General features: G+C 46.1%; 1 protein-coding gene across 1 annotated transcript in view; it reads left to right on the top strand.

The window, feature by feature from the left end:
* CDC50A (cell division cycle 50 P4-ATPase accessory subunit A) overlaps positions 1-27,944 on the top strand; it is a 274,615-nt gene that overhangs the window by 232,138 nt on the left and 14,533 nt on the right. Inside the window, exons 5-6 of the mRNA XM_086926514.1 lie at positions 801-947; positions 8,102-8,311. Coding sequence (XP_086782640.1) covers positions 801-947; positions 8,102-8,311 — 357 coding nt within the window. The remainder of the gene's footprint in view (positions 1-800; positions 948-8,101; positions 8,312-27,944) is intronic.

Genomic DNA, 27,944 nt, shown 5'->3' with positions numbered 1-27,944 from the left:
CTAAACACTATTGTGTTTCTGTTTTCACCCATCAACAAGCAAGAGTGGGTCAGGGTGTACTTAAAACACTATTTTAAACAAGTACTTCAACCAGTCGCTAGCCACCGCAAAAGGGAGCACTTCTTTACATTCAATATTAAGCATATGTATCTAAAGCCAACACATGCTACGAATGGAATATGTTTCTTACCCTGTAAACCTCTATTCGTAATGTGTAGTGCTGTAGATTTATATGCACCAACCCTCCTCCCCAAAAGCTTTTGGTTGCATTACCTCATAATATTTAGATTTCTACTTTACACACTCAATTATGCCCATATTTCTTCTGTCACTTTATTGCACCTTTTTCTTACGCTCACCTGATAAGCTAAAAGCAATCTAACAAAGAAGCCAAGCAACATGTGCAATATACACCGAAGGGGAAGTAACTATACCTCATGACTCGAAGACTTCTTCGAAGAAAAACAACTTGTAATCATCCGAGCCCCACACTAGATGGTAGGATAATGCGAAGTATTTGAATTTACGTCACTACACACTACGAATATATGTGCACAGGGTAAAGAACATATTCCTTTATTCACATCTTCTTCTATTGTTCTTTTCTCCTTAGAATTGATGAGGGTGTATTATGAAACTTATTGTTTGATAAATTATAGGACTGTCTTTTCATGCTTTTTGAATTTTTTCCTTAACTTGCAAATAAACTATTTGTTAATTTGTAAATTAAACAATCTCCAAAATACATGTTAGTAACAATTTGTTTACCTCTTTGTCTTTACTATCATTTTGCCTTTTAGATACTTTCAAATTGTATTATGTTTTGAATAATGATACCAAAACCGAGATAACCTTAAATAAGAGAGGTATTGCTTGGTGGACGGATAAAAATGTGAAGTTTAAAAATCCAACTGGCAACACAACCAACTTATCTGAACTCTTCAAAGGTAAAGAAGACGTTTTTGTGTACTTCATGTTGTTGTGTTAGAGTAGAAGACGTACTAGGAGTGTGTTTGTTATCTTGACGGCATAGTTATTTTTTTACTCTTGTGGCTCGGGAAGAATATTTTATTTTCCAACAAAGTAATTGTATTTTTTGTTACTGCGCGCAACATAAAAATTAGTGCCTTACACCTGATAAACAACTGAAGTTTCTCTTTACCCTCTCACTCATTCCCCTTTACAAAATAGTTTCCCAACATCTTCATTCCTGCCACGCGCCAGCTAAATTATCACTTTGCCCGGATAGCATAGATTAACACCTTGGCTCCGCGGCCAATTTTGCGGAAGTGCGGCACTTCTGCAAAACAGGCGGGGCCGCGTCGGCCATTGGCCGACGGCAGTACCAGCGAGGTAGCGTTGCCGTCGGCCAATGGCCGACGGCAGCATGGAAGGGGTTAACAGATGTTGAAACTATTTTTAAAAAAAATACAGTCCTTGCAGCGTATTTTCAAAACTGTATTTGTGCTATAAACTGTTCATGAACCTTGCAGCTACACCTGTTATTTGAAAGAGAGTGAAACTGTTTAAGTTTCATTTTTGTTTCCAGGAAGAATTTTAAACCAATTAACAATTCTGAAGGCAGTTTGCATGTGCACCTTCATGATTCATTGCTGGTATAGCTGTTTCTCATTTAAGCGTTCACCTTCAATCTGCATAGAAAACAAAAAATAATTGAAGTGACTCTGTAAGATCAAACATTTCCTATTGAATAGATCTGCCTGTGGATTCCTCACTTTTTGAATATCCTCCATGCGCAACATTCCGCGGAAACTATGTCCTCTGCACCAGTGTTCAGGTCCATTGCCAGGAGGTACAAGCCTGCTCGAGGGGATCGTGTGTTTTTGTCTTCATACCCTATACCTGAAAGCTTGGTAGTACAGGCTTCTTGTTCCACCAAACTGCTGTCTGGTTCGATTCCAACAAATACAGCTGACAGGGAGTCTGAGGATGGAGAGATCTGCCAAGAAGGTCCAAAATGCTACATGTTTATTAGGGCGTTATGTGCATGTTTTAATGGGCTCTGCAAGACAAGTAGTCCCAAAGCTGCCTGGGTATCTCCAGGGTCATTTTTGAGAGCTTTAATGATGCTCAGGCAGCTGCCTGCCAGGTAATACAGTCAGTACTGGACACTGCTGACTCGGTGGCAAGGGCTATGGCTTCCTCTGTGGCCACAAGAAGACATCCATGGTTGAGGGGTCTGGCTTCTCGTCAGATATTCAAGCTACATTGATGAACTTGCCCTTCGGTGGGGCAAGATTTTTTGGTGCCAAGGCAGATTCTGCGCTACAAAGGTTCAAAGGTAATAAGGAGACTGCGAGGCCCTCGAGTCTTCAGTTGCAACCTATGGACTAAAGACAGTTCCGTAGGTTTCAAGGCTTCATCCTGAACCTGTCCTTTCGAGGAAGAAATTAGCGGCAACAGCAGCATGCCTCAACTCCCCTTAATAGGAGTAACGGGGAAGGGGCAGAGATCGTCAGCTTGGTTCTGCCCATCAACCAGCCTTCTTCTCTTTGTTCTCCCAGGCCAATGGCCCTTGAAAGCAGCTCTAGCTTCACCATCATAGAGCATGCTTGTCCAGTGGGAGGACATTTTTGCCCTTTTTCTGCCTCCCTGGAGGTCTGTCACTACAGACCTCTAGGTCTTCGACATTGTGGAAAATAGTTATGCCCTTCCAAAAGTGCCCCCTTCGCCTCCCACCCCATCACCCCCCCTTCTTCAACCCCCCCCCCCCCCCCCCCCCACCACCTTTCCGATGATGGCTTTGTATGGAAGAGCATCTTCTGCTTCAGAAGGCTGTAATAGAGTTGGTTCCAGACAGGAACGGAGTTATGGGGTGTTATTACCTATACTTTCTGATTCCTAAAAAATGAAAAATTCTAAATGCTGACCCTGGCACAGGTACTTCTTGCGCTGGAGAAGGAAGACTAGATGGTTTCGATCGATTTGATGGATGCATATTTTCACATTCCCATTCTGAAATCACATCGGAAGTGTCAGCGTTTTACGGTGAGGTCTCAGCATTATTAATTTGCGGTCCTTCCATTTGGTCTCACTTCTGCGCCTCAGGTGTTCACAAAGGCGATGGCAGTAGTGGCTGCACATCTCAGGAGGTTAGGAATTCCAGTATTCCCCTATCTGAATGATTGGCTGTTTAAAGCCAGGTCGCCGGGATTGTGTTGTGCCATTTGTAGTTGACAGCACAACTGTTCAGCTTGGAATTTTTGATAAATGTACCCAAATCTCACCTGAAGCCCCTCAGTGCAACCTGTTCATAGGGGATTGTACTGGATACTACAGTGAGTTCTGCCTTCCCGCCTCCTCAGAGGATTCTGGACATTCAGGCTATGATTAAGCTGTTCCAGAACAGAGCTTTTGTTCCAGTCCTGAAGGTCTTGAGCCTGCTCAGTCTGTTTGCTTCATGCATTCTGCTGGTCAGTAATGCATGCTCGCACAAGAGGGCTCTCAGTGGAGCCTTCACAGACAATGGCTTCAACACAACAGAGATCTTGAGGAGTTGGTTAAGATCTACAGAGACACTGCAGCATATTTTTATTGGTGGGGTGTGTCCAGTAATCTGTCACAAGGGAAGCCGTTTCATCCCCCTCCTCCAGTGGCCTTGGATGATAACAGGTGCAGAGCCTATCTGGAGGTCCAAAGCCTTTGGTCTCCAGAGGAAAGATTGCTGAAAATCAATCTTCTGGAATTGCAGGCAATACGTTTGCCTCTCAAGGCTTTCCCCATTCCATTTGAGTCAGTTCAGGTCTCAAGAGACTATACTACTGCGATGTGGTAGGTAAACAAGCAGGGAAGAGTTGGGTTGTATCTCCTCTGCAGAGAAGCTCTACGGCTTTGGCCCTGGCTTCAGGATCATCAGATTTGCATAATCGGAAATCACTTGGCCGGAGTTCTGAAAGTAAGCGTGGGCTGTCTCTTTCTGCATTATTCAGCCACTCACAAGTGGCGCCTCAATCTGTTTGTCACTCACAAGAACGTGCACTACGCGTCATTGTTCAGTCTTCAGTATCCGATGCAGAGAGGATTGGGGAACGCGTTCAGTTAGACTGGGGATACCAGCTGCTTTATTCTGTTCTCCCCCTTACCCTTAATTCCTCGGGTTGTGAGGAAGATTCGCCAAGAAGGGGCCCAAGTCATATTAATAGCCCCGTATTGGCCGCAAAGGGTATGGTACACCGACTTTCATTACTTCTCTGTGCCTTCCTCTGTCTCCCTCACAGGGCAGACCTCCTCTCGCAGTTGCAGGGGCAGGTTCTACACCCCCATCTCCAGAGCCTGCACCTTCATGCCTGGAGATTGAACGATGAAACTGGAGTTCTTTCTCTCTCCCATCTGATGTGGTAGGATTAGTTTTTATCAGCCAGAAGGCACTCCACCAAGGCAGTCTCTGCTGGCAGGTGGTCTTAAATTATGAAGTGCTGTGGAGAGAATTCAGTTGACTCTTTGAAGGCCTATTTGTCGAATGTTTTGGTTATGCGCTTTCCCTGACGCTGCAAGGTTGTGCTGTTGCAACAGTTAAAGGATATCTGTTTGTTTTTCTTTGCTTGCCTGACCAACCTTCCGTTTTTAAGTCCCCTTTAGTTTTAAGATTCATTAAGGGGCTTACTAATAGGTTTCCTCCCACTCAGTTTATCATGCCTCAGTGGGATCTTAATCTAGTACTTACATTTCTTATGTATTCTCCTTTTGAGCCCTCACATAGTTGCTCATTGAGGCTTCTTACCTTTAAAACTATATTTTTAGTGGCAAGAACATCTGCCAGAAGGGTTAGTGAGCTGCACGTCCTTAGCTCTAAGCCTCCTTTCACAACCTTTCATTCAGATAAGTTGGTGCTTAGAACCAAAGCTGCTTTTCTGCCAAAGGTGGTCACTTCATTCCACTTAGGACAATCCATTACCTTGCCTACTTTTTACCCTTGCATGCATCCATCAAAGGAGGAGGAGAGGCTACATCGTTTGGACCCTCAGAGGGCTGTGAGTTTCTACATGGACAGAACTCATGGATTCAGATTGGATTACCAGTTGTTTGTTGGCTATGTAGGCAAGATGAAATGGAAAGCAGTACACAAGAGGACATTGTCCAGACGGATAATCCTGTCTATCAAGAGTTGCTACGCCTTGGCTAAGATCCATCTGAGGTTATTAGAGCTCATTATACCAGAGCTAAATCTTTAACTTCTACTTTGGCTAGAGGTGTCTCTGGCTGACATTTGCAAAGTGGCAACTTGGGACTCCGTCCAGATTTTGGCAAAGCATGACTGCTTGCATTCTGAAGTGAGGAGGGACAGCCATTGTGCTCGTTCTTTGTTACAGGATTGTTTGGTATAAGCAGGCAGGCAACTACAGAATGCAGGCCTGCTTGGGGATTCTATTCAAAAGGTGAGGAATCCACAGGCAGACGTACCCATCAGGGGGAACACGTTACTTAACCTTTGGTAAGGCTTTTTCTGGTGGATACAGTATCGTTCCGTGGATTCCTCACTGACCTTTTCGCCTCACCATTGCCTGTCTGCATATACCGACATAAGGGAGAGGAGTTCCACAGCCTTCCTGCATTATAGGAGAAAGAGTGGCTGCTGCTTCTTGCTCTATTTATTTTTGGCACAGTGGGGTGCAACATGTTTGCCAAGACGAGGCTTCTGTTAGGGAGTTACGGGGTGATCATAAATTGAGTGATTGATCACTGGCCCCTTTCCGCTGAAGGACTTATGGGTAATACACAGTCCTTTGAATTTGATTCTCTCCACTATTGGCAGCCAGTGTAGATTTCTCAAAGCAGGTTTAGCCAATTGCCGATAAGGGAGATCTAGGAGCAAACAGGCCGAGCAATTCTGAATGAACTGTAATCTGGTTGTCGTGACCTTAGGAGCTCCTGGATGAAGGGCATTCCCGTAGTCCATGCGTGAGAGAATCAGAGCCTGGGCCATTATCCTTCTTGGGAGGAACGGGATGAGAGGAATAACTTTCCGAAGCATCCTCATGATGAAATGGCATGTTGCAGACAGTTTAGCTGTTTGGTATCCGAAGGTCAGGGAGCGATCTAGCCACATGGCAAGACTTTTAATTTGATTCTTAGGTGGTGGGGCAGAGCAAAAACAGTTCGGCCACAGTAACCCTAAATTGGCTGTTGGTGAGTTGCCAACTAGCATGAGCTCCGTCTTGTCTCAGTTCAATTTTAAACATGAGAGCTCCATCCATTTGGCAACCTCCTCTAAGCAAGGGTCTAAGCTTGCCGATGAGTTTTCTGGGCAGTTTAAGGTCCTGACCAGTTGTATATAATCTGCATAAGTCACAATTTTATGCCAATGGCTGGACTATCTCAGCCAGCGGCCTCATGTATATATTGAATAACATGGGGCTAAGGGAGTATCCATGAGGAACCACGCAGCGGAGGGCCATACTCTTAGACTAAGCTTCTCCTTCGAAGACTTAAAAAGATCTGTCCTCTAAGAAGGATTGTAGCCAAGTAACACCCCTGATACTCCCAGTCTCCTGAGTCTGGAGAGCAAGATGTTATGGTTGACGGTGTTGAATGCGGCGCTGAGATCCAGAAGAATGATAGCCGCTACGCCACCCTGATCCAGGCCCTCCTGGTCTCTTAAACTACCACTAGGAGCTCTGTCTATGTCCTATGTAGGGGGCGAAAACCCATCTGTGTAGGGTGAAGCAGGTTATTAATTTCTAGGAACTTAGATAGCACTAAGTTAACATGCCTCTCCAGCATTTTGCTAATTACTGGGAGGATGGAGATAGGCTGATAGTTCCCTAGGGGACCTCCAGATTGGGTTTTTTAATAGTGCCTTTACCATGGCACATTTCCATGTAAGAGGAACCACTCCTGAGGAGATTGTGGTGTTGATCAGTTCTTGGATGACTGGAAGAATTGTGCCCGAAGCTAATTCCAGAACATGTGGGGGGTGCTAGATCCCTAGGTGATACCGATTTAACCCAGGCCATGATGGATTCTAGAGAGTTAAGATAATACGTTTATGTAGAGTACTGCACATGGGGGGCATTCAAAAGGTGAGGCATACACTGCAGATAATTTATCCACCAGAAAAAGCGTTACCAAAGGTAAGTAACTTGTTCTTGTGGGTTAAAAGCTAGACATACCAGTTTAGCCTAAATAATTCCGTTTTTTTTTTCACAAAACCCATGTGACATAATGCCGAAGATTTGCTTGTTTAACTAGACATTCGCCACTCAAGAACCACTCGCACTTTTAAATGTCTCTAAACAGTCAATATTGATGAAAAACAAACTGAAGTGCTGAAATAAAAAAAACTGAAAAAAGGTTCACACACACAGATGGATTGGATCCATGGTGTCTTTCTTGCATGTAAAAACGCTTAATCCGATACAAGTTTTTAGGGGGGGAAATAAATCAGTAGTCCAAGCACTACTTGATAGAGACTACAGGCTTCTTAACAAGTGTATTGCAGGAGGTACCATTTTTCCCTATAGCTTCATTGTTTCTGCGTCATCTTTTATGTTTTTACGCAGTGGAATTCAAAACTTCAATGCAATTGTAGTTCATAAAATTATGCTCATCCCCAGATCCTCTACACTACTTCTCTACAGCTTTCTTGGAAGACCTATCTATCCATTTGGGCATAAAACCAGTAACTTAAACTTGGGTTGTGCTGGAAATGTCTCATGCCCACAAACCAGTGTAGTCTAAAAAATACATCTTAATCTGGAAAAGCTTATTTAATTTCTTTAAACTAAACCTTTATATTTTCAAGTTCGCACATATTCGGAAAATACGGAGTACACTGATATTTAGCAGAAATTATTTGCATAACGGGACAATGTGGGTGGGGGTGATATAATATATATAAACAAATTGAGAGGGCGGAGTTTATATTTTGCCCTTGGAATAATTCCAGGAGAAACCAAATAAGGAGCTTGCATTTTTGCTTTAATAAGTACTGGCATGAATACAAAAGCACAAGTTGAAGGCTGGGAGCTATAGAGAAACCCTCCTATGAATACCTGTATTTTAATTTATCACATACACATTACATTTCTCATTTCTTTGCTCTCACAGTGAACTATTATTAATTTCAGTTATTTTGTTTCAGGTACCACGCAACCTCTGAATTGGCAAAAACCAGTCTACATGTTGGATGCGCTTGACCCTGACAATGATGGGTTCATCAATGAAGACTTTATTGTTTGGATGCGTACAGCAGCTTTACCTACTTTCCGGAAGCTTTATCGCTTGATAGAGCGGAGCAATACTATGCAGCCTACTTTGCCAGCAGGAAACTACTCTCTTTTCATTTCATATAGTATCCTTTCACATAAATCTTAAGTTTTCATGTTGTGCTGCGCCCAACAAAATCAACTAAATGCCCAATGAATCTTGACCTTTCTTCAGTGCAAATGCTGATTATAACAAACAGTTCAGTTTGTGTTGTAGCAAATTCAATCACTGTCCATTTTCATTGGCCTATCTGGCACCCTCCATTTATGTGCTTCTGCGGTGTTTTCTAAGCATTGTGGCAGCTAGCTTGCACCTGCTAATCTTTCGGATTCTATGTCAGGACTGGAGGTGAGGATTATGCCTTCTTTCTCCACTTTATTCACAACAGCGAAGATAGAAACAAAACTACATTTCCCATGAAACCTTGGGAAAGTGTAGTTAAACAAGAAATCAGCAACACCTGGCAACAGCCATTGGCATACACAGTCAATGTCCAATCAGGGTCCTGGAAGCCACTACATAGTCCTTTCACTGTGTCCTCTCTTCCTCTTTCTTAGTTGTTGCACAGCAAAATCAGTACCTTCATTTTGTTTCCCTTGACGTTACAGTTTAAGGGCTTTGTTATGCAAATGTTTGTGTATGCGCTGATTTGTTAACTACTGTATAAGCGCTGCTTTGTTTGTACGCGTGTCTCGCTTAGCGCCGTTTCGGCGGGTGAAAAGTTTTGGTCACGCAATTGTAGCTCCCTCTCCCGCAGCGGAGTTTCCGCGGGGAAAGGGGGCACTGCGGTTACGGGTTCCCCCGTACCTACGCGGTGTATACTGGCGCGGTTCCCTGGTCCTCCCGCTTTTAGAGGGCGCGCGTGTAGGGCTGACGCTGCGCAACGTTTGTTCTCTTCAAAAGAGGTTTAAACGTTGCGCGCGCGTCAGTTTGGGAGCCCCCGGCTGAGGCAGAACGCCGTTACGGTGTATTGCGGTTGGTGCCCACGCTCCTCGATCCTGCGGAGCCTGTATTAGCAGCGTTTGCTGTCTACGCCGTCTGGTCTGTATTGGCGGGCACAGAACGTTAAGGGACATCGCCCAGCCGGTTACCCTGCAGAAGAGAGGGCCGTTGAAAATTTGCCAGTAGTCCCTGGGATTGCATCCCATTGATCAGTGGTCCTCCACTGCCTGAAGTGTGGGCTGCCACCCAGCCTTGCTGAGCCGTCCCGGCCAGGGATATACCTCCCTTTCGACTCCCCAATGGAATACTACAACGAATATCAGGATGAAGAGGCGGATCCTCTTGCTGACATGCCCTAGGGAGACGCCTTTTATGAGGCGGTGGATACTTCCGTCTATAGGGCGGTGGACCAAGCCATTTCCCCCTTGAAAGACAGGTTGATACGCCAGATTGACCAAGCTTTTGCAAAGCTTTCTCAGCAGCTAGTCCCCGCTCCACCCCAGCCCTCCATCTCCCAGGATCCTCTTGGCTCCCCCCTCCTAAACGTTCCCGTGAGTCTGGCGGTGAGGGGGACGCTTTCAATAGATTGCGTCAGGCCTTTATGGCCAGCAGGCCTCAGCCCATTTCCCCGCATCGGACCCTCTACCTCTCCGGCCCCGGCCTCCCTCCCATCGGGCCCCGTTCCTGGGGCGTCGCAGGAGCCCCTAGTACGGCGGACATGTTGGACCCCAACGATATCGTCCACCCTAGGTCGTCGGAGTGGTCTCCGGCCGCTAAAGTAGCGGCCTATGTCGCCGCCCACATTCGCCGCCCTCTTGAGAAGGAGGCTCGCAACTGTTTGCGGGCGGAGTGCCCGCGCCCTTCCCTTGACGATAAGGTGGCCCTTACCCCAGAAATCGACTCCAGGATGGGCACCTTTCTTCAAAAGTTTATTCGAGATCCTAAGAAGGGCATCGATAGGTCCTGGCGAGCGTGCCAGGATAAGCTCCTTGACGCTTTGGGCCCGATCCTGGATATGGCCGAAGAAGCCAAGGAATCTGGTTCCATAATTAACCCCGAGACCCTTTCGGGCTGGGCACAGCGTGTGGTGATTTTTATGGGCAACGCCAATTGTGCGCTTTCTACGGAGCGCCGCCGATCGCTTTCTATTAAAATCGACCCGAAGCTGGGTGATTTGGCGGATTCGGAGGCAGGGGCTGCTGCCCAAGGAGGCCTTTTTGGGGAGCCTTTTGTAAAAGAGCTTGGTAAATTCGTGAATACCTTCCAGTCACTGGACCGTGCCCAATCTACGATCAAGAAAATGTTCCCTCGTGTTTTTCGCGGGGCCGGCCGAGGCCGCTCGGCCAGTCGCCAGCAACAACGTCGGACGTCTCAGAAAGGCTCCGGAACCTATCAGGACCAGTCCAGGTTTGGAAAATTCTACCCCACTCGTGGAAGAAAGGGCAAAGGCCAAGGCTATCGTGGAGGAGCTTCACAATCTAGCCCAGGTGAGAGTTCTCCCTTCTTCCCTACAAGGCATAGGCGGGAGGTTGGCGCAGTGTTTTCAGGTGTGGCTGTCGATCACGAACGATGCATGGGTTTTACAAACGGTGAGAGGTTTTCACATAGAGTTCGAGGGGACTCCGGTTCAACACTAGTTACCTCGCCCCATACAGTTTTCTGCCCAGGACAGCCTCCTTGTGGACGAGGAAGTTTCCTCCCTCCTCCGCAAAGGCGCCATTACTCGCACCTCTCTGCACCCCCGAGGTTTTGTAAGCAACATCTTCTTGGTCGACAAGACCGATGGGGGGGAAAAGGCCTGTGATGAACCTTTCCGACTTCAATCAATGGCTCGTTTATCGCCATTTCAAAATGGAGGGGATTCACCTTCTCAGGGACCTCCTGAGAACTTTTGATTGGATGGTCCGCTTGGACCTCAAGGACGCCTATCTGGTAGTTCCGATTTTTCCTCCCCATAGGCGGTTCCTTCAGTTCCTCTGGGGACCCCTGGCCTACGAGTTCACGTCTCTCCCCTTCGGTCTCTCGTCTGCCCTTGGTGTTTTACCAAGGTTCTCAAGCCGGTGGTGGAACTGCTAAGGTCCAGGGGTGTCCGGATGATCGTTTACCTCGACGATCTCCTCTTGATGGCGGCCTGCCCGCGTCGCCTTGTGGAGCACCTGCAGATGGCGGTGTCTCTCCATCAGGATCTCGAGTTTGTGATAAACGAGAAGAAGTCGCTTTTACGACCAACGCAGAATATTACGTTCTTGGGATTCGTCATAGACTCGCCGGTTTCCACGCTCAGTCTTCCGAGCAGGAAGGTGACCAGAATTCGTCACGAGTTGCGGCGTGTTCTGGCCAGGCCCACGATCTCTCTTCGACATCTGGCTCGGGTGGTAGACCTTTTGTCTGCCTCGATCCAGGCTATTTTCCCGGGCCCGCTTCACTACCGGGCTCTCCAGCGCCTCAAGGGTTATTTCCTTCGGAAGGGGTATCCCTACTCCCACAAGGTCAGCTTGTCCGCGGATGCTCAGGCCGAGATCCGGTGGTGGTTGGATCATATGGAGGCGTGGAACGGGAGAGCTATCTTCGGGTCCGCTCCGGACATGGTGATAGAGTCCGACGCCAGCAGGCTCGGTTGGGGGGCTCGTTGCGGAGACCTTTCTACAGGCGGGTTGTGGTCACCCGAAGAACAGAAGTTACACATAAATTGTTTGGAGCTTCTGGCGGGGTCCTTCGCAGTGCGGTGCTGGACGAAAGATTTAGTACAGTCTTGTGTGGTCCTCAAGATGGACAATATTTTGGCGGTCCGGTATGTGAACCATTTGGGGGGCATGAGGTCGAAGGCCCTGTCGGACCTAGCTGCCAGCTTTTGGCAGTATTGCCTCGACCATCAGGTCTCGGTCACGGCGGAGTACCTCCCAGGCCAGGACAATTCGGAGGCGGACTACCAATCGCGCCACTTCCAGGGCTCCAGCCTTTGGCGCCTGGATCGCTCAGTGTTCGAGAGTCTGAACGACCTTTGGGGTCCTTTCTCAGTGGACCTTTTCGCCTCCAGGCTGGATTTCCAGATACCTTGGTTCTTCAGTTGGAGGCCGGACCCCCTCGCAGTGGCGACGGATGCATTCCTCCAGGATTGGAGTACGGAACAGGGGTATGCTTTCCCCCCCGTTCGCGATGATCACAAGAGTGACGGCGCAGATTCGCAGACAGGCGGCGGAGATGGTGTTGATCTCCCCCCTATGGAGGTCTCAAGTGTGGTTTCCAGTTCTTCTGGAACTTTCTTGGGATTTTCCAATCCTACTCCCCCTCTTTCCCTCCCTCCTCCTGAGCCCGAGCGGCTCTCTTCACCCCTTAGTGTCCACAGGGTCACTGAAACTAGTGGCATGGCGGATTTCAGGGGTCGCTGGGAAACCCCTGGCCTTTCGAGTGAGGCTGAGTCCCTTATCTCTAAAGCGTGGGCGGACGCCACTGTCAAGAGATATCGATCAGCTTGGCTCCGGTGGACTCGTTGGTGTCTGCGACGGAGTGTCGATCCCTTGGGCACGGACGTGGTCCATGTAGTCAATTTCTTGGCCCAACTGGCCTCCGAAGGCCTTGCCTACCGGTCTGTAAACACTTTCCGGTCAGCTATTTCTTCCGGTCACCTCCCCGTGGCGGGGGCGCCTGTGGGAGAGCACCCATTGGTTTGTCGTTTGCTCCGTGGCCTCAGGCTGTCATTGCCCCCGGAGCCCCGCTATTCTGCCCTTTGGGACGTGAACGTGGTGCTTAATTTGTTCTTGTCCTGGCCGCACAATAGGTATCTTTCACGGAAGGAGCTGTCGGCTAAGCTGGCCATGCTCCTGTGCCTCATTTCTTGTAGGCGAGTGTCGGACGTGCGGGCTTTGGATATTTCCGGCAGGATTTTTTCCCCGGAGGGGGTCACGTTTACGTTGCTTCGACGCACGAAGTGTCATACTAGGACTATTTCCTACCCCCAGTTTGTGGACTCTCCCGAGCTATGTGTGGTGAACTGCCTTAAAGCTTATGAGGAAGCCACGGAGGATCTCCGTCCTCCGGGAGAGAGACAACTTCTTATTTCTCTGAGGAAACCCTTTAAAGCGGTCTCTTCCCCCACCATTGCTAGGTGGGTTCGTTGGGTGATGCAGGAAGCAGGCATCAACCTTAGCCAGTTTGGGGCCCACTCCGCGAGGGGTGCCATGGCTTCGAAGGCCTTTAGTCTTGGTGCTCGGCTTGAGGATATCCTCAACGCGGCAGACTGGTCTTCGGACTCCACGTTCGAGCGGTTTTATTTTAAACCGATCTTGAATATGGCCAACCTAGTTGTGGGCAAGCTTTGAACAAGCATAATCCTCGCCTCCAGTCCTGACATAGAATGAAAAATTTCTTAGCTAACGTAACGGAAAGTTTCAATTCTATTAAGGACTCGGAGGCGAGGATTATCCCACCCTTGGCTACTGGAGGAGATCCCTCCCCGTATGTCAGTAAGTAATATGCTTTCTGCTTATTATGATGTACTTGTGTGTAATATGCTTCTAAGCTTACTATGACGTTCTTGTCTGTTACTTGGTTCTTCTTGCACTGTTGGATAAGCTCCCTCAGGGCTTCCTTTAGTAATATGTTTCCTATTGTCCTCGGGCTCGGATTCCAACAAGCAGGACGCCTGATGCATTGGTGGCTGGCTGTCTACGGGCTCAGAAAGAGGAAGAGAGGACACGGTGAAAGGACTATGTAGGGGCTTCCAGGACCATGATTGGACATTGACTGTGTATGCCATTGGCTGTTGCCAGGTGTTGCTGATTTCTTGTTTAACTACACTTTCCCAAGTTTTCCCGAGTTTTCTCCTGTAGCGGTGCTTTCTGACCTTTGTCTTTGTGTCTCTGGTAAAAGAGAGGCACCCAAAGACCAAAGGGGTAGGGTACCAAAAGACAAATGTCAAAACAAGATTTCCCCTTTGGGTGAAATGTCTATGGCATCTATACTCACATACACAGCATTCAATTAAAAAAGGAACAACGAGGAAAATATGAAAATAACATCATGAAAGATGTACAATTTATTCAAACATATATTAAATACACATTGTTCATTGATAAAAACAATATACACAAAAATTCTACAACGGTACACATTAAAAACACATAAAAGTGGGAAGCGGAAATAAGGAATAAATAGTTCCTTGTGACCCCATGTGAGATATTTTATATGTATGTGGGATTCAAATATCATATCCTGAAGAAGGTGTTGGCTCTCTAAATATATGCTCACCAAAACGCGTTTATGCAATGTTTGAGTTGCAATACGTTAAGTCTACGAAACAACAACTCTAATTATGAAAGCTACATATGTATTAGAGTGTGATTGCGTTTTGTACTATTGTACTTGCCTGACAATAATAGGAACTATTTATTCCTTATTTCTGTTTCCCATTTTTATGTGTTTTTATTCTGTGCCATTATAACTTTTTTGTGTAATTGTTTTTATCAATTAACAATGTGTATTTAATATATGTTTGAATAAATTGTAAATCTTCCATGAAGTTATTTTTAAATTTTCCTCGTTGTTCCTTTTTTAATTGAATGCTATGTATGCGAGTATAGATTCCATAGAAATTTCACCCAAAGGGGAAATCTTGTTTTGACCTTTGTCTTTGTGTACCATTATGTGGCTTTTAAAAATATCAGACAACCACAACTTTACTTTTGTCTTTTTCATAAATGAGTTCCATAACTTAAAAATTGTTGTCTCCTAACCTGAAGGCCTGGTGGCATGCAATGCTATTTGTTAGATAGGATTTTCCATCCAACATACTCTACCCTTGCCTTATGAAAATTAATCAACTTCATTGAGTATTTGAGGCAAGCTGGGTTGTGACCTCAAAACGACTTTTTATAATGTACAAAAGCCTTTTTTTACGAGTTAAAGTATTTATCTTAAAATGTCTCTTGCTACCCTTTCCGAATCGCAAGTAGGAGTGTGAGAACGGCACAGCCATTATTTTAACAATTAAGAATGTCTTGTATCAACCATTTGTGAACATAATTTTAATCGTAACCCATTGATATCTTTTGATGGTGTATATGCACCATTAGAAGGTAACAAAACTTCAATTGCAAGAACAGTTCTCCACTGTACCCCAAAAGCTAAACTTACGATGGGCATCTCAAACAACACGTGGAAGTGAACTGTGGAAAAAGAAATGAAAACACTGAAAACACCTGCGGCACTGTACAAAAATGTGCACAAGAAAGATCTTTCTAACAACCAATCATTGGCATTGTCACTAAACCAAGAGCAGTAGAGCGCCACAAACGTCAGCTTCTTCAACTAGAGGTGGCTCAAGACTTCTTCATCCAGTAGGACGTGCCTTGGTTGGATCTTTTCCACACCTCTGAGAATGCAGTGTCAGTTATTTCACACTGGCATTTCTGCGAAGAGAGTCCTTGAGATAGAAATTCTATCTTCACTTTGACTCAGGCCTCCTGTACGCCCGCCCACTTTGTCCTCTGCTGCTGACTCGAGTTATGAAAAAGATCAGTAAAGACCCAGTCTTGGATCATCCCAGTAGCTCCAGATTATGCCAGAAGAGTGTCATACTCTGTGTTGAGCCTGGGTATTTGGTCTGTTATCTGGCTACTTCTTAAGTAGAACCTGCTGTCTCAGCAACAGGGTGGGGAGCTGCACTCGAATCTCCATAATCTGCACCTCCATGCAAAGAGATTGAGCAGCACCAACTGGGTGGATTCAATTTAGCTGCTGAAGGAGTGGTTCTTATTCCTGCATCCACCAACAAATTTATTTTTTCCTTATGTTATGTGTTGTTTGTGGTCTGGTTTGTGGCCTGATCGGCCAAACTGGTGTCTGTTTTTTTATTTGCTCTATCTCAGCAGATTATTGGAACGGGAACTGTTAAAGGTGTTTTTTGTCAGCTTTTTTTGACTTTCTACATTTGCCTGTTAAACCTTTGTTATTCAAGTCTCCAGTTCTGATATGAAACGTTTTATGAGCGTCTCACATATATGGTTACCTTCCCAGCACCCTTTATTATATATCAATTGGACCTTAATTTTTTCGTATTTTCATTGCTATTGTGCCCATTCATTCTCTGAGGTTCCTAACCAATAACAAGTATTTGCCACTACAGTTATAATTGCTTGCCACATCATCGAGCGAGCTGAAGGAGCTGTTAGTGCAGCTTCCGTGCTCTGCCTGTTACCTGGCAGAATTGTTGCTTGGACTCGCACTCTCTTTTTGCTGGAAGTGGTATTCCCTTTCGTGTTGGACAGTCCTACACTCTCCCTGCATTTTCGCTCCACATCTTGCCCTCCTACCTCCCTGTTTGGTGAAGTGAACGTTTAGGGTTGTAAGGGGGACCCGAGTTAGATTTCGCGCATGGCCGCTCTTCTTATTTGGCACAGGTGATATCATCTGACAGCACAATAGTTCAGAGGAAAATTACGTAATCATGCTGGCTTGGTTCCGATTATGTCCTGCACCTTGCCATCACTTCCGGAGGCAAAGTGAGTTAGTCACGGAGTCCAATGGTGCCATCTGGTGACGCACAGGAGCATTTGCTGTGAGAAGGTCCAGGTTTAGTCTGAAGCCGGAGGAAATTCAGAAGAGGAGGTATCTGCATTTGGAGTAGCCTCCAGAAAGTGGGTTACCGAAGATTAATAACGTGTTACACTATTTCTTTTTGATTCGTGCCCCATATATATTTCTGCTTTGAGATTGTGGCAGGATCTTCATCCGCAAGGTAGAATTATTCTTTCTGGACAATAGGAATGAAAATGTGTCAGTCTGCTCTCGGCACAGGACAGGCACCCCTTTTCACTGACAGCAACAGCCCTTGAAAGATTAAGCCCTTCCTTGCTCGGATTCATCTTATTCCCCTAGTAGATGTGAATGTCTACTAGGTGCTCGTACATTTTAAAACTATGGTAGCACTAAGTTAAAAGCCAGGTCTCTTCTCTCACCCACCCAGCGAAGCAAGGAATTAATTAGTTTAAAGAAGCTGTCGAAATTCCAGTGGTTTCTCTCCCAAAACTAATACTATTAAGGGAACGAAGTTGAACCACACTTCCAGTTCATGTTTCATTCCCATTGGAAACCGAGGTTTAAAAAACAAAATTGTGATCGGAGCACTCCATCCTCCACAAACCGGCAGTCTTCTCCCCTGGAAAGAGAGATTCGAGGGATACCACCTTTTTCTGATCCCTGACTCCAGAAGGAAGGTGAAAGCCAACTAGAGAGCAGGAATTTGGATAGTGTCACTCTGGCAGCACTACAGAAGCAGACAGAACTCTCCTCCTCAGGATGACATCTTGTTTAAATCTGTATTGTGAACAAAGCACTCCTCCTTTTCATTAGTCTCCCTATTGAAAGTATAACTTACTTGTTGACTGTGGAAGGACCCTAATTGTCAAGCATGAATCATTGTGACATTAAAACCAGATATGCATTCTGGCGAAAACTGCCACAAAGGACCTTATCTCCCTTTAACCAGTACACTGTGCACCAGGTTCTCAGCTCAGATTCGGGTCTAAGCGGTTGCTATCTAAAAACCCTGGATAGTTTCTTGTTAAAACAAAAATAGTGGGAAGCCGGGCTGTACGAGACAAGATGCATTTCTCCAATACTCAACCCATCATCTCATTTAATTGTCCCTATTAAGCCCTCAGTTTGCCCTCCTCAAGGAGCCTGAAATGTTCTCTGGGATTCAGAGATTGTTTGTATATGAAGGAAATTGAAAACCTAGTGGGGAATGGTACTCCTTGGTACATGATGATTCAATCTGACGTACACAATGCATTAAATGTAATCGCCTTTTTTTGAAACACATTGGAGTGTTAATCCTCAGTCTGCTCCCACAAGTTCACACTGCTTCATTCCTGTGAATCTCTAGTTTTTAGAAATCTATTGAGTTGTTAGGTTCCCCTTTTGCTCAGTAGGGGTTAAAAGCTACATCCTGCTTGAAAGCCCACAAAAAGCAGTTAATATACCTGTTAGAACTGGCATCTTGTGGCGTGATTTACCTGTATTTTTGCTTCTGGACTTCTGTTTTTGACTGTGCTGCATTTAATTTTTTCTGTGTTTGGAACTCTTGGCTCTTTACCACTGCTGACCAGTGCGCAAGTGCTCGCTGTGTACATTTTATTGGTGATTGGTTTATCCATCATTGGCATATTTGATTTACTAGCAAGTTTCTAGTAAAGTGTGCGAGGTGTGTCCATGGCTTGTAAATCAAATGCTACTAGTGAGCCTGCAGCACTGATTGTGCCACCCACATGAGTAGCTCTGCAAACATGTCTCAGACCTACCACTGCAGTTTCTGTGTGTGCAGTTTTGCACTGCGATTTCGATCTGGCAATTTCACCCACTTGAAAGGCCCAATCCTGAACTTTTACTACATTTAAATCACCCTAAGGTAGTCCAAAGACAGCCCCATGTACTGTGTATTTAACATGTAGGACATGTACTGGTGCGTTTTACATATTCTAATAGTGAAATACTGCTAAAAAAAATTTCACTATTGTAATGACTATCTCTTCCAAAGGGTAACATGGGGATTGCCTTGAAATATATTTTAGGTGTAATTTCCCATTGGGAAATTTGGAGTTAGGGGTCTCTGAACATGTGAGAAATTGGCCTGGCATATGCTGTCCACTATTCTAGTGCGCACCTTGCACCAGTCTAAACGACCCTTATTGATGATAGGTTTAAGACGAGCTTTATTGAAAGCTATCCTAGTGGTAGCTATGGAGAGCAGCCTTCAGGCTAAGTATTGAAGGAGTGTAACGCAGCTTGGTTTACCAGATCATAACCTCTTGAATGTCTGAATGAAAAGAGATCCACACAAGGTATATATATAAAATATATATATTTATTTCTAAACACTCTAGTAATCCGTTTGAGATTACAGAGCAAAGTACACAATTTCAATGCAATAGAACTTCAGTAAATAGCACAATATTCACTGGACCCCAGGGGGGTACCAGACCATATATTAAAGTGGTATGAGAACCACGACTTTACTAGACTCAAGGCCTAGAGCCTGTAGAATCGCTGGGACCACAAGGAACCACCCAATGTAGTGACACAGGGGAACCACGGGGGACACGTGCACTGCAAAAACACAGCGGCGAGACACCGTTAGCTTCTAAGGGGAAAGTCGCGGTTGGAAATTTAAAGATTAAGGACACTTACGAGAGGACTTTGAGCAAACCCGTTTAGGCTTAAGGGGTTCCAGGGCCATCACCCACTGGAGCACCGGAGTACTCTAGTAACCTTACCCAGGGAAGCCGGGTGCATAGGTGTCTTTTGGTGTCGAGAATCGTCGTTGATTTCAATGGCGATCTGCTGCCTTCGAAGTGGTAAGTGTCCTGTGTAATCCAAGCCTGGATCATGGATGAGAAGAACCTGAAAGCAGAGGGGACAGAGTCTGTGTCACTAGCCAGTGGCTAGGGACACGATAGACGAATGCCCACTGATGATGGGTGATTCAGGTGTGAAGAGGTGAAGCTTGACTCTGCAGCCACGAGCACCAGGAGGCGTTGACGATGACCAGGAGCTGGTTTTGAGCTGTCCCACGAAGGATGTCGTGTGCTGCGGTGTTGGTGCCCGGATTGGACCAAACAAGCCGTGGCAACAGCAACCCACGCAGGAAGCGGTTAGAGACCTGTAGGTGATTGGGCGCGCTATAAATCTAAACTAACAATAACAACAATAACAATAACAAGATAAAATATGCTTTGGCGCGGACCAGTAAAGTCCGGGGGACTCACCAAGTGGTGGAGAGTCAGGTCACCTCTGGAGCAATCAGGGAAGCCCAAGGAAAGTCAAAGTTGCCTTCTCAGTGACCCACCAGTCAACGGACCAGGGATCGCGAAGGTACCTAGAGCAGAAACACAAAAGGTCATCTCACGGAATACTTGTGGAGTGTAGGCCAGCAATCTTTAGTGGAAAAGGTGCTCGGGTTCTGGGCTACAAGTAACGCAATGCACAGCCTCAAGGGACTTCAAGAAGCTGATGCACTTACAAATGTGCAGGGTGTCCTGGGGTTCCGGTTCCACGGCACTCATGAGGGCTGCGGGTTTCAGCTTTGCTGGGGACTCAGGTCAGCCTCTGAGAAGTCTGGAAATCCTCCTCCTGGGCTACAATTACTTCAGAGTCCACCAGGAGCTTTGTAGATGCAGACCGGTCAGATGCGTCTTTGGTGCCTGTCAAACAGAGGAGTAACTCCTTTACTCCAAGGGTGATTCTTCAGTCATCCAGCGTCGTGCAGATCGTCGAAGTTCCAAGATTCAGTATCAGAGTTTCCTCGAGGTGTAATCTAAAGTCCTGTAGTCAGGGGTTCGTTTCTTATACCAAAGGAAGGGGTTGGACATATTCTGGGGACCCACCTGTGGGAGGGTTTGGAAAGAGGGGAGGCTACACCTATTTCCTTTGTCCAGTTTCGTGCCAGAGCAAGGGCTGGTAGCCCCTGCAACCGGCTTGAACTGGGCCATGCACAGGGACAAAAGTTGTGGGATCTGATTCTTTCTCCTGGAACTGAGTTTTCAAGTTAACAAAACGCGCTCTATATTTCTTGTGAACTTTCTGCCCAACGCAAACGTAAAACTTGGATATTTTTCTCTCCTTGCATGTTTTTTGAATTCCAGTCACTCCTCTTTCAGTGAGTACAGATACATTGTCATCTTCTTGAAACACCACATCACAAATGAAACACTTTTCTACGTCCATTTTCACTGTATCTCACAACAACTCGCCAGAACCTGTAATACATAAATGAAACATTTTTGATTAACAAAAGACAAACAATAACAACAAAGTAACAAAACACAAACAATATCAAATTTTTTATTTCAAAAGTTAATTGTAATATTTACGTTTTTTCACACTTTGTCATATAAGTCAACGAAAAAATTATACAAACTTTGTCTATCTGACATATTCGACGATTATTTGATATTATGGTCATCAGAAAAAAAATTTGATGTCATTTTTGACTTTCCCGTCCCTAAAAACATATGTAAAATTATACTGCATATAGGCAGTTATACCCTATATCTCAAATAATGAGCAGCCATTTTGAAAAATCCGCCATATTGGATTAACACGTCATGATAGAGTGGTAGACTTTTCACCATCGTTTTCTACGGAAAAATTTCAATAAGAATCCACTCACAGAAATTGTATTGCAATTAGTTCTAGGTTCTGCAACAAATTGACTAGTCTAGAGGCGTCTATTTGGAGGACAAATGTCTTTTTGAAATCAGGATAGGTTAGTACAGTAGACGTGCAAAGAATCCTTTTCAGTTTCTGGAAGCTTTCTTCTTGGGGGGCTAGCCAAAGAAGGTTTTACCCCGTGTGCGTTTTGGAGACTCGTGTACACATCTGATGTCTCCGGGCCTAATAGAGGTGCAGGTGAAATAACTGGCTTCAGAGACTTACATTCAGGTGGAAATAAAGAGGAATGTTTTGAGAAATTGTAAAAATGGCCCTAAAATGTAAGCAAGCTGCTACACAGAAGTAGAGTACGTTTTAAGTATTTTTTTTGGGTGTGACGACATTTGGGGGCTCCTGCTTTGTAGCCACAGCTTGAGGATGATATGGCGTTTTTAGATCTGGCTGGAACAGCACCTATTTTATATTCACACAATAGTGGGGCTTCCACTCCACTCAGAGCTGTATATACCCTCACCTAGTGCAATTAATTGGCTCAGTTGTAAGAATAAGCACATGTGGTAAGTGGCAATTAAGTCCCATATAGAAATGTGAGCAAAAGTGATTGTTCAGTTTCTTAAGCGCTTTCAATGTCTGCAGATAAGGTAACTAACGTACAGGAGCACACAAAGAGCCTAAGTGACTAACCTGGGATTCCATGCTTGATATTTACCTTCATGCTTTCTCAAATTTGCTTACAATACAGCATTTGCCAACTATTTATTTGAAATAAATTATCAGGTGGAGAACTCCCACAAACCCCTCCACAATGTTGGTCAGGCTTGTTCGCTTCACTCTCACCACATAACCCTCAGCCAAAATGTTACGCCCTACCACTTTAAAATGTCACCAGCCGCCACTGTAAGAAGGGCTTATTTCCCAGTGTTTACTTCGTTTTCAGACATAGCTAGAACTCAGCTTTGCTTAACCCCTTCTGTGCTGATGACGAGCCCAGGCTCGTCATGCAGCACGGTGCTCGTGTGCTGGTGACGATCCTGGGCTCGTCATGATCTGTGGAACGCTCACACGCAGGGATAATTCCCCCGCTGTGCTGAGCGTTCCATTGCGCGGGCGGGCTCATGACTAGGCCATGCTCGTCACCAGCACACGAGCACCGTGCTGCATGACGAGCCTGGGCTCGCCATCAGCACCGCGGTGCCGTGCGTGGCCCCTGTGCTGATGACGAGCCCAGGCTCGTCATGCAGCACGGTGCTCGTGTGCTGGTGACGATCCTGGGCTCGTCATGATCTGTGGAACGCTCACACGCAGGGATAATTCCCCCGCTGTGCTGAGCGTTCCATTGCGCGGGCGGGCTCATGACTAGCCCATGTTCGTCACCAGCACACGAGCACCGTGCTGCATGACGAGCCTGGGCTCGCCATCAGCACCGCGGCGCCGTGAGTGGCCCCTTCGTCCCCCCCCCCCCCCCCGCGCCGCGGGGGAATTAGCGCCGCGGCGAAGGGGTTAAAGAGACAATTTAAGAATCTTTTAAACAGTGATCAATAAAGCAGGGTAGTTAATTCCCTACTATTTAACTAGTTAACAAACATTTATAAAAGCGCCAAACACTGAGCCATAAAACTCCCCGAAGCCACCCCCCTCTCCCCCTCCGCCCGAACGCAAGAAGGGTAATCTCAAGGGGCCTTCATGTCGAGCCCTGAGGCCTCATAAATCAGGGCCTTATCTCTGGGAAACGCTTTCCTTAATGGCCTTCCTGAACAGGGCCTGGAAGGGGTTTTTAGTTTCTCAATAAGAGCGTACATAAATTAAAGCACTTCATTAAGTTTTTTTCATTCTCACCTTCCCAAAGGCAAAATATAATGTAACGGGGTTTCTCTGCAAGTCCCAAGACCATGCTATATCATATATAGCAACCACAATACAACAACCCATCTCACAAGAGAACGCACAACCAAGGAAAATATGGCAACATTTAGCAGTTACTAAAGCCTCTAGCTATAATAATTCACTGCAAAGCTTTTTCGCGCAAGCAGCAAAGCAATGGTTCACAGCTATGCTGTACATATGCCTCAAAGATTGCACTACCAGAAAGCCGTTGATAACCTAACACAGCGACGGGGGAAAATACTTCACGGTAAAGCATAGGGCATACAATAAAGAAAAGCCTCATTAATGCTCAAACAGGCAAGGGCTTGCAAAATAGCACTAAGTACTAATAGGCGCACAAGTGCAGCGTTACCTGCTAAGCCACTCCATGCTATAAAGTTGCAATAGTAGGATACCTTGTACATTAATCCTCTTATACCAAAATAACACATCACCAGGATACAATATGTGAAACACAAAGGCGGTTTATCGCACACCCATAAAACAACTTGTGCTTCATAACATATAGCACACACAGTTACTAAACATAGGGCCATAAATAGCACAATAACACGGGTAATATGCACACATTTACCAGTGGCTACAGCCACTTCCAAAGATTTTACAATCTTGCTGCATAGCATTGCAACATGCAAAATCCCATTGGTACCTTGTACCACAAGGTACAAATGTGCGCAATATTGCAGCATTACCTACTGAGCCTCTACAAACTCTCACGTTGCCAGGTGATGTTAATCCCAAGTACAATGGATGAAGAACAAATGTGATTTAATCTTGTATGCATAAATACATGGGCTGGGCCTACATGTAAGAAAATATATAGAGCCATACACTTCTCACTTTAAAAATTACCCCCATAATGGGCAGAATTAAAAAAATTCTGGGCTCACATTTGTATGCACGCAAGATGTCAGTCCTTATTACAGCTCAAACATTTCAATACATCCCCTGATAATAATGCACTTCAAGGGATGGGTATATGTATATATATTTTTATATGCCTTTGGGCGCATATATATATCTAGGTATTCAAATGTATAAGGATATATACGTATAAATATATCCGGGAGGGAAACACCTAAAGTTTTCAAAAAAAAATATAAAGTGTGTGTGTGTGTGTGTGTGTGTGTGTAGATAGGTATGTATACATACATGCTCCTTTTACCAGTAACACTCAATGCATTGCACCGGTGTCAAATAGGCACCCGGGGTATTTCTATAGCGAGCACATAAACGGTCTCTTTTAAACCCAGTGACAGAAAACGTTAAGAATATACCAACTCCCTCCACCATTCACCATTGCTGGCCTGCGCAACCCTGTTTTTACAACAGACATAATTGCTGCAACAAACGGAAGCTTGCTTTGGTTTAGTCATCTTTTAAAAATGGCTAATGTTGGGGGGATCAGTTTGTGAGCACTGAACTGTTGCGTATTTACCTGCAGTCCTTGCCTTGGTCCGCCGCGGCTGCTGTGACGTTTGAGCGGAGGGTGGGACTTCATTTCACAGGCAACACCTGATTCCACCCTCACTTTCAGTCTGGAAGTTGGCGGCTAGTGCTCTAGCTTTCAGGCATCGCAGCTCTATATCAGCCGGATGCTGTAGCGGACGCACACAGTAGAAGCGCAGGGGCCGCGCCAAAGGCAAGCCCGTCCGCGCATGATCCACACACGTCACCCATTATGCCAGTTCTTCGCACAACGGCTCAATTAGTTCTCCAATACAGTATACCAGGGAAGCACTTCAGCACCTTAAAACCACTGGTAATTGCCACCTGAGTACTCCCCATGATCCATGCCAGATCCAAGGAGAAACAGCGTGCCCCTATTGTCCTGCTATGTTCTACTGCCTCCCTCTTTCTCAAGTAAGGCTCAGGTTTGCCAAGCAAATAGATTTGAACAATAATCCGAATACAACCCATTGCTTACTAATCAACACAAGATCTCATCAAAAACGCCCTAGCATTTCATGAGTTCATGGAGGAACATGTGTTAGAACTGGCTATTTCTGGTAGGCTAAGGCTGACGCCAAAGCCAGGCAGAAACCACCATTCTAGTCAGGGCAAGGGAATTCACACGCCAAGATAACCCCTGCTCACCCCCTTGGTAGCTTGGCACAAGCAGTAAGGCTAAACTCAGAGGCAATGTGTAAAGCATTTGCGCCAGCGCACAACAGCAACAACATACTAGGCACACCACAAAAGAGACTCCACACAAGGTTATTATAAAAATAACTTTTGTATTGTAAAAACACATCAGATAAAATCACACATATACATTGTGCCAACTGGCACGGGCAACATTCGTAAGGGATTATTTACAAGACAGGGCCACATGGGCCACTGTCATATTCAGATATAGTACTTCTAGAATAAGAAATAATAAACATAAAATGGTAATCACAAAGATCACAACCAGTATCCACTGGTAACAGGAACCAGGACCTTACTAGGACCACCTGTACTAAAAAAAGAAGAACCACCTAAGTATCACACAGCATTTAGGGGTCTAAGAAAGAATACCTTACTCATGATGCAATAAACCTACATTCAGAGGAGTAGAAAAGACAACCAGCTAAGAATAACCACATTTAGGGGTACACCAGAACACATTACCCATGATGCATGAACCACATTCAGAGGAGTAATAAAGAAGAACACATGATGCCATAAAATACATTCAGAGGTGTTAAGAATAGAGCACATGATGCAATAAAATACATTCAGCGGTGCAGCGCAGGAAGACACATGATGACTAAACATTCAGAGGTGCAGCGCATGGAAAGGAAGACACATGATGCCTAAAAATATTCAGAGGTGCCAAAACAACACAATAGCGCAAAAACACACAGTAGGCAATTACTATTGAAAACATAGGAATCACTTTGCGCATAACTTACATAAGCCACCACCTGTGGCAGTCCCTAGGCCAACTGGCCTTGTTGGGGCTCAGATGCCCTCAGTCTCAATGTCAGGGTGCGCTGCCATGCAGCGCCAGTCTCAGAGTACAAAAAGCCTAAACGTGGCAGTTGCCCACAAAGTGCTGGGCAGCTGGGGACAACTGCGACAGGGGCGGTCACTAGCCCCCAGGCGCAAACTGCATCCACTCGCTGGAGCCACACAGGCTCTGCTACTGTAAATAGCCAAACGTTGGAGCTCTCAGGCTCTAAAAACAATGGTGCCCCCTAGAGCCTCACTGGACTCTCCAACCGTTGGGGCGACCCACTGCCAACCGGGGCGCCCTTGAAGCCCTCGTGGCTTCACACTGACCATGAGCGCGAGCTCACGCTACTGGGGAGGGGCGGACACCGACAATGTGTCCCGGCGCCCCTCCCTTCTCTTCTGCCCCCTCGTTGGAGCGATCTGGGCTCGTGAAGAACGGCGGGGCGGCCCACTGGCATTCGGGGCCGCCCTAACTACCCCGAACATCCCGGGTAGTGTGCACTGGGGCCCTCGCACGCCCCTACGGAGATTCAAGTCGAAAACAAGAACATTTTGGAAGGGGACACAGCCCCTTCTTATACACAGAAAAGTCTTTGAAGTCCTTTGAAGCAGGCAGTGTGAGAACCAGCCAGAACTGGTTATAGGGAAGTCCCTTCAGTATCAGGGACAGAGGTGACAGTCGCCCAGCGGGAGGTGGAGCCAGCTTTGTAGTTAGGCAGGCACAGCCCTTCACTATCAGGTGCCATCTCCTCTCACTTCCCTGGCAGCAGATGCTGCCTTTCATCCATGGGCTGACTCAGACGACCTCCTGGGCTCTCCAGCCCCTGTCACCCTCAAACCAGACAGTCAATCCACAAGCAGGCCCAGGCACTCTGGGCCAGGCTCCCCAGCCAATCACACGCCAGCACCAACTTACACAAATATGCCAACTTCCAAAAGTAGTACTTCTAGACTAGACACAGTCATGCCGCATATATCATTTTGCAGCATTCATTCTCACGAGTTCATAGATACCAAACTCGCCCCTGCACTCCCCACACATCAGGAACAACCATGGGCATACATATTCCCCATTCATTCCTATGGGAGGGCAGGTCACTCACCACTCATTCACAGAGAGCTCAAGCACTTTACACTGTACCACAGTGAAAAAGTGCGCAGAGGCCTAAAATCACCAACAAAAGGTTCCATAAACAGGCTAGGAAAAAGCAAAAAGTCTAGGGGTGAACCTGCCCAACGGGCCGGGTCCAACAACATGCTATTGACATAGCCTTTATTACAGAAACCAGGGCAGAGCCCTCATCTGAACCTGACCTCTTGGGAGCCCTCCCAGATGGATTTAATATGTACAAGACAGACGGAATCGGGGGAATAAAGGGGGGGGGGGTTGCATTGCACTTGGAGTCAAAAATACTCTCAATATTAAGTTTAACACCATCTCAAACCTTACCGAAGGAGAAGTAGCAAGTTTTAAAATTAAACTTAATCAGACCCTCCAGCTTATCGCGATTTCGCGATTTGCAAAAAAATCGAGAAATCGGCCGATCTCGGGAAATGGCGCGATATTTGGCATAAAGCCCGCGAAATTTGCCGTTTCCGCCCGTTCGCCGTCTTTCCGCCCGTTTCCGCCTTAAAAGAAGGCCTGAGGCGCCCATTTTCCCATTCCCCCCCAGGATTCATTTGCGGTTGAGAGAAGAGAAGGAGCCAGGAGGTCGAGGACGGTGGCCGAGCGAGGGAGAAGACCAGCACCACACCAAGAGGGGGAGAGAGCACGAAGACTCTTC

This window comes from Lissotriton vulgaris, chromosome 6 (genome assembly GCF_964263255.1).
Source record: "Lissotriton vulgaris chromosome 6, aLisVul1.2, whole genome shotgun sequence".
NCBI lineage: Eukaryota > Metazoa > Chordata > Amphibia > Caudata > Salamandridae > Lissotriton > Lissotriton vulgaris.
This window is presented reverse-complemented; position numbering and strand designations above follow the sequence as displayed.